Source organism: Sinocyclocheilus anshuiensis, unplaced genomic scaffold (genome assembly GCF_001515605.1).
Source record: "Sinocyclocheilus anshuiensis isolate Anshui unplaced genomic scaffold, SAMN03320099.WGS_v1.1 scaffold664, whole genome shotgun sequence".
NCBI classification, from domain to species: domain Eukaryota; kingdom Metazoa; phylum Chordata; class Actinopteri; order Cypriniformes; family Cyprinidae; genus Sinocyclocheilus; species Sinocyclocheilus anshuiensis.
The window spans coordinates 647,305-654,649 of NW_015554122.1; the positions used below are offsets into that span (position 1 = coordinate 647,305).

General features: G+C 36.3%; 1 protein-coding gene across 3 annotated transcripts in view; it reads right to left on the reverse strand.

Moving 5' to 3' along the window:
* LOC107670040 (peptidyl-glycine alpha-amidating monooxygenase B-like) overlaps positions 1-7,345 on the reverse strand; it is a 60,683-nt gene that overhangs the window by 41,072 nt on the left and 12,266 nt on the right. For all 3 annotated transcript variants that reach the window (XM_016462516.1, XM_016462514.1, XM_016462515.1), the window contains exon 2: positions 3,403-3,848. In XM_016462516.1, the coding sequence (XP_016318002.1) occupies positions 3,403-3,494 (92 nt within the window). In that variant the 5' untranslated portion in view covers positions 3,495-3,848. The remainder of the gene's footprint in view (positions 1-3,402; positions 3,849-7,345) is intronic.

The following is a 7,345-nucleotide window of genomic DNA, read 5'->3' on the forward strand; positions in this document are numbered from 1 at the left end:
AAACACGTAGAAACATTTGAAGCTCCCCTGAGCGCAATCACAAGTATGATGATGATCGGGTCAGTCGCACTGGTGCTCCTAAAAAAATGTTTATAGTCGCACTGTAGAGCCCTGGAAGGTGGTGTTGACGTCGGGAACGCACCTGAGTCCGCCATTTTAAGCAATGAATGAATGACGGACTCTCCGTTGTAACATCGCGCAAGGCAAATAAGGGGGTGACATCTAGTGGATTAGACTAGTAATAAGATTAACTTAAATCTTATGTTCAATGTTTGTGGAAATATTGAAAAAAATCGATTCGTGGCCTTCGAGAATCGATATTGAATCGACCACATTTAAAAAAAACGATATATCGAAAAATCAATTTTTTTTTTGCCCAGCCCTAAGCTTCAACCTTTTGTAATTTTATGAATGATTATTTTAGGTTCAAGTGTGTGTAAGGATTCGGAAACAAGCAGAGTGCGGCCGTTTCTAAAGCATGCAGCGCCATCTGCTGTTCAAAACTAAGCTCAGAATCGACTCGAGAAAGAATCGCGATGCATTCGGAAAATCTCAGAATCTCGATGCATCGAATTATTTTCCCAGCCCTATTCACTACATCAAACTGAACTGCTGGAACAATTACTAAATCAGTGAACTTGTCCTAGAACTAGTGATTCTGATTGCTTCTGCAATATTTGATGATATAAATCGCATATGATATTTTTTTTCGAAATCGTCCAGTCCGATTACAGAACCTTTTTGATGGCATTAAACCATACAATAGATTTCAGAACAATGAAAACTAAAAATGCAGATTTAATTTCAGGTTTGAGAATAGATAAAATGGAATTTGGGAAAACTGCATTTCATAGGGCCTTTCTTTATTTGATATGGTTATTTATTTATTTTAATTATTTAACCGCTTTATCATCCATCATGTGTAATCAGACTGAATAGAAAAGAACAGAACTGTGTAAACACCCCTTAATTTAACTAATGCAACAGGACAAATTAAAAAAATTAAATAAAAAAACGGTGATGCACTGAAATTTTGTCTGAAACTGTTTTAGAGGGCCGAAATCACTGACAGTTTAATTAGCTCTGTTCTGACTGTATCAGTGTCTATTTTGCGCACAAAATGTGGATAAACTACAATGGGTAAACATGCCAGCTGTGTGGACAGTGGACACTATGGCTGAGTTGACGATATCAATTTCTCAAATTGAATTGATTGACTGATATCAATTCTTAAACCCCAAGATCAACCTTTTAGTCTATGCTGTTTACAGTGGATGCGTGAAGAAAACTAAACATTATTTGTAGCGTGCTGCCCATAATCCAATAATCTCAGTAAGCTTTTGACATGAAGCGATGTCTTAGCTTTCAGCTTTCATTTTATCACAAAATTCAAACAAAAAAAATCTGAGTGTGTGTGTGTGTGTTTTAACCACAGAAAGACGTTACTAAAACAGCTTGTAAACAATATATCACTTGACATTACATTTACCTCAGAAAAGCCATTCAACGTCCAAGCTCAAAGCTTTTATTATTGTCACTGTTTAAACAATGAACTGGAGCAGAATAGAGTGCTATACAACTGCCTTATGTGCAACTTAAATGTTTATATATAGCTCAGTTTTTATTTGAGTGAAAATAGCGATTCTATTTACACTAGGTAAAAGTAGCAGATCTTTGCAATAAGTGTAAATAGTAATTAGATGCTATTTATACTTATAAACAGTGACAGATACTATTTGCACCTCAGTATTGTTGCACATTATATAATAACAGAGTTTAAATGATTTTATTTATTAAAATTATTAAATAGACTAGGGCTGCACGATTAATCGAATGTGATTGTCATGCACATTTTGGAAGTTACGCAAAAAAAATCGCAGACGATTTCATTGCGCGATTCTGAAATTGAAGAAATCGTTCGCGATAATGACAGCTGTTTGCATAGCTTCTCAGTGAACTACGGCTCTGTGTAGTAAATGCTGCTCCATCTGAAAGCATGTGAAAATACCACATTTAATATCATGTTTTTACTCCAAACTCACTTCATAATGTCAGTCGAGTGTTTGAAATAAATCCTTCTGAGATGATGTGGCTTCTTACACAGAATAAGGCACGCAACATATTTCATAGTATTTAAGCAGTGATAAAGGCTATGCATTATAAATATACTTTATTTTAATGAAAATTATAATAATAAGAACTCAGATAAACCGTATATTGCCGTAGTCGTGTGTTTATTAGTCACGATGAATCAATGAAAGCAGTTGAATCTTCTGTTTATTCAGCTGCAGCGATAGGCATTTTCTGGGTTTCTTCTGCGAGGCGTATTTGGAGTTTCAGCGCGAGAGCGCCCTCTGGCCTTCGGATGGAGATTTACTGCTGATCACAGAACCGTGCTTCACTGAAAGATACGCATGACAATCGCAGCTTCTGTCGATTCGCGATCTTGATTCCATTTCGATTTATTGTGCAGCCCTAAAATAGACGCTGCCTTATTGGAACAACAAAGCCCTCCCTATGGCTTACCCACTCGAAATTGAATGCGTTTTTTTTCTCGAAACACAATGACTTTATTCTCGAAATGTTTATTCTCAACATTTTACTTTGAATTTTTCCTCAAAATGTAATAAGTTTTTTCGTAAAACAAAGACTTTATTCTTGAAATTGAATGAGTTTATTCTCAACATTTTATTTTGACATTTTTTACCCCCCGAAAAACTGAGTTTAATCCATAGGTTTAATCTTGCATTATAATGACTTTAATCTCAAAATGGTTTTATTTTTTTATTAGTGCTTGGCCCTAATCCTCTTCCGTAGGTTTCAAACGGTTTCAAAGGTTTCCGTGTCTGCCAAATGAAAACTTTAAATTCAGTGTTTCTGTAAAATATGCATTTCAGTGCATCACTGAAATAAAACTCTTGTTGGATCACTTGTTTCTATATAACAAAAAAAATTCTAATAAATATAAATAATAGCTTTAAACACAAAGTATGGTGGTACTATTTTAAGTTAAAATATAAAAGGGTAACAATTCATGGTAACACTTTATTTTAAGGTGTCCGTGTTACACGTTACATGTACTTACTATTATAATAACAATTAATTATGCATAATTACATGCAAGTACAAACCCTAACCATATAATAAGTACATGTAGTTAATTAATATTACTCAGTACTTATATGCATAATTACACTGTAACAAGGACACCTTAAAATAAAGTGTAACCCAATTCATTTTGGTGTCCATGTTACATGTATTTACCATAGTAACTACAGTAAATGATGTGTAATTAATGTGCTAATTTTTTACTCAATACTCAGAGTAATTATAAGGACACATTATAATGAAGTATGGCCAAAAATAGCTTTAAAAACCCATTAAGGAAGAGAACTGCCTCACCTCTTGGACCTGAACACGGGGTTTTGGACACTGCGGCTATGACACTGAAAGAAGAGCGCAAACACGAGCACGCCGCACCCCAGAACACCCATCTCTGACCGGACAGAAGAGCGATCAACAACAGAAGTGAGAGCGAGCCGATGCGTTTCAATCCTGCCCTGCCGCCATAAGCCACGGCAACACTCAGCGACTGCGGGCTGCTCCGGATCTCCTGCTCCTCCGGTTCGCTCTTTCTGCTCTCTTCACTCGCTCACGCTCTTCAAAAAAGTGCCATAAAACAGTCCACGACTCAGTCGCCTCCTCACTGAATGAAACCAGGGCTGTCCAGACACAGTGTGACACGGGCAAGCGAGATGAAGAGGAGGAGGAGGAGGAGGAGAAAGGCTTCTTGCTTCTCAAGCTGGGCAGTGCATATCACAAATGCAGCATCAGGCTTCTGTCACAACCTGCAAAAACAGCAGCCAAAAAAGAAGAGGTGAAGAAACAGATGAAAATAAAACAAATAGACCGTTTATAATCTATTATAATTATTATTAGGGATGCACCGATACCGATACTGGTATCGGTATCGGGCCCGATACTGAGCTCTTGTACTCGTACTAACTATAGCGAATAAACTGTGATAATGTGAGAAATGTTGAAGGTGTCTGAATAAATTTTGGTTTGACTCTATCTATTTGATAAATGAAGTTAACCAACTAACATTATACATACTCTTTTGGTTTCTGTACCCAATATTTTAAAAATTTACAAATGCAATAAAATATTGGTATCGGTACTCGGTATCGGCAAGTACCAAAAATAAAAGTATTGGTATCGGGCGAGTACTGGAAAAAGTGGTATCGGTGCATCCCTAATTATTATAATCTAATTATAATCTAATATAATCTAATTATAATCTAATCAGTGAGATTAATTCTTACATCCCTACCACCATTCATGAAATATACATGCAGTCAAACTCTGAACAGAGAGAGAGAGAGCAAACAATGATCTAATCAAAGAGGATTCCCATAACAATATCCTTGGCTTGCTCCCTAGGAGACACAGGAAGTGAAGGGGCCTCAGCAGTGCTTCGTGACGGGGATGTCACTTTAGTAGGGCGGCACCATACTCAATATCCTCTGCGAGTTTTTTCAGACTGAATGAGTAGCACTTAAGAGGGGTTCTCTGCGAGACGTAGAGATGAACAGTAAATGAGCAGGCCTGAGCCACAGGGGATTATGGGAGGTATCATCGACATCCCGTGTGTTTATCCTGAGAGCACAATCACAATACGTTTACATTCTGAAGAAATTTCAATACAATCAACGGGATGCAAAAACAGACGCTGCCATGCTAATCGTGACTGATATAATTTGTGTAAAGGCAGATGTCTCGTGATGAAGAAGAGAGGCCTATCCAAATAAGACAAACAAACGGCAGGAAAAACAAGCAGACGGGGAGGAACCGAAGGCTTACGCTCTTTCAGTGTAAGCTGAATTAATCGCTGAAATAATCCTCTTGACACTGATGGAAATTAACATACTGCCAAGGAGCTACTTGGTCTTTCTGGGCATATGAAATCAAAAACAGACGCAGCGAATTCAGACTCTTACCTTGCATATTCTCAGGAATAAACTAGCATTTTTTGACAAATGTTCCAATTTTCAAACAATAAACGAGCATTTTTGTGTTTCATCTTTACAAATCATTAACAAATAAATAAATAAATTACATAAGTATTAAATTAATAATAACACTAGCAAAAAAATGCCATCTTACCCAAAGGGTTTAATTTGATCTTTTCAATTTAAGGCCTTTAAATGACACGATTTTCAACGAAAAATAGAAAACTTTTTATATGTTTTGGCCGATTAAAACAGGTTTCAAAGTGCAGCTTTTAGAAAACAATACCATTATTGTCTCCACGTAAAGTACAAAAAAACAAATTTGTGAAAACAAATTCTATAGGCATGCATAATAACCATAATACATCGTTTTTAGTCGTTTCCGCAGATCTGTGTGAATGGGGATCATTTTGACGACGTTATTGTCTCATCTGTGTGCTAAACTTTTTAAAAATGCAAAGGAAAAACTTTTCTGTTTTTAGTACATTGTTGTCGTGCAAATGTACCCTAAAATAAAAATAGCATTTTTTACTCCACAAATCTAAAAACATTAAAGTGCCCCTATTATGCCATTTCCAATATTGCCTTTCATGCAGTGTGTAATGTAGCTGTACGAGAATGTAAACGATCTGCAAAGATGTAAAGCTGAAAGTGCACGGTAAATAAAGTTATTGTCTCCCAAAAAAAAAAACAATTGACTCTTTACAGCCTAGATGAGTCGTTAGTAATTCGAATCCCACATATTTCCACAACACATTTGCATAATGCGTGCCTATGTTCTACATTGGCCAGCCGCGAACAACTTGACCCCGCCCACAAACACGTCATTCTACTGACGACTGCTTCTCTAATCTCGGGGAGTTCAACGCGATTCACAAAACGCTTGCTGTTGAAAGATGGATCAGTATCCTGTTTATTTGGACCAGCTGCTCCACTGAATCACAACCTGTAAGTATGATAAATAATAGATGTTTATATTTTCTATAGAGCATTCAAAATACAGAACTATTGAAACAGGCTTATCGTTTCCGACACGCGCTGTACGCCGTAGACCAATCACAACAGACTAGGCCATCTGACCAATCAGAGCAGAGCAGGCTCACGGAAAGGAGGGGTTTAGAGAGACTGAATCTTTGAACTGCTTCGAACGAATCATTTGAGAATCACTGGAAAATTAGGTGATATTAAATGCATATTTTGAGAAAACGAAAGCGTTTTTTGACCTTGCATGCATGTAATCCTATTGTAGGAGACTCCCAAAACTTATATTCAAAACTTAATATTAGGAACCGTAAAAATGGCATAATAGGGGCACTTTAATGTTTCCACAAATCCCAAATAGACACAAATACTTAGAAATTCAGCATAACGTCACATAACTATTTTCACTATTTTCCAAATTAGATCAATTAACCTCAAAAGTGCTTTGCTTTGACTGACTAAATCTTACAGATGTTACAGATGTTAAGAAATTAAAAAATGAAAAGAATAGCATATCCACTCATTAAATGTGTTGAGATGTGATTTTGTGCCATATATGGTCAAGAGAAAACCTCTTAGCCTACTTGTTGAAACAATATTAAACAATAAGGAATGATACAGCATGCTATATTGTGAATATAGTCACAGCTAAAGGCCGGTCGAACAGAGAAATTCTGCAAAAGTCAGTCTGTTTCAAGATGTTTATATCCACTTTTAGGGATTGACAACCGTATTTTATAACAGGTGTGACTCTCAAACAGTCCGGTTCACACAGCATTCACATCGAGACTGTATGAATGAGTAACTAATGTCAATCCACTTTCTAGTGTTTTTTTTTTCTTCTTTTTTTGTATCACCCTGACTTAAAAAAGTCTGTTTGATAAGGTGTCAATAAAAGTACACGGCAGTCTTCTATACGTTGATGTGAACTTTTTAAAACACTGTATTTCCAAGTTGTATCAAATGCATTTTCTAAGTCAAAGAAAACAGCACTCACATGTTCCTAAGCATCATTTATGTAACTTTCAAGAATAATGATGTGATCTATAGAGCTACTTCCTTTCCTAAAACCACAGGAAGCATCACTTATAAGAGAACTGGACTCCATTATACATACAAGTCCTTCATTCACCATGATTTTACATATACACAACTCATCAAGACTATGGGAAAATAACTGGAAGGTTCATTGTGATCTTTCCCTGCTTTTTAAATATGAATTATTTGCACTTCTTTTCAAAAAATTTTCAAGGCAAATACAAGATGACAGTATAAGGTGCATTCTTTAAAAACTGACTATGGATGTTGTCTGGACCTGTTTATGACCTGTTTATGGCTGCCATAGCTCTTCC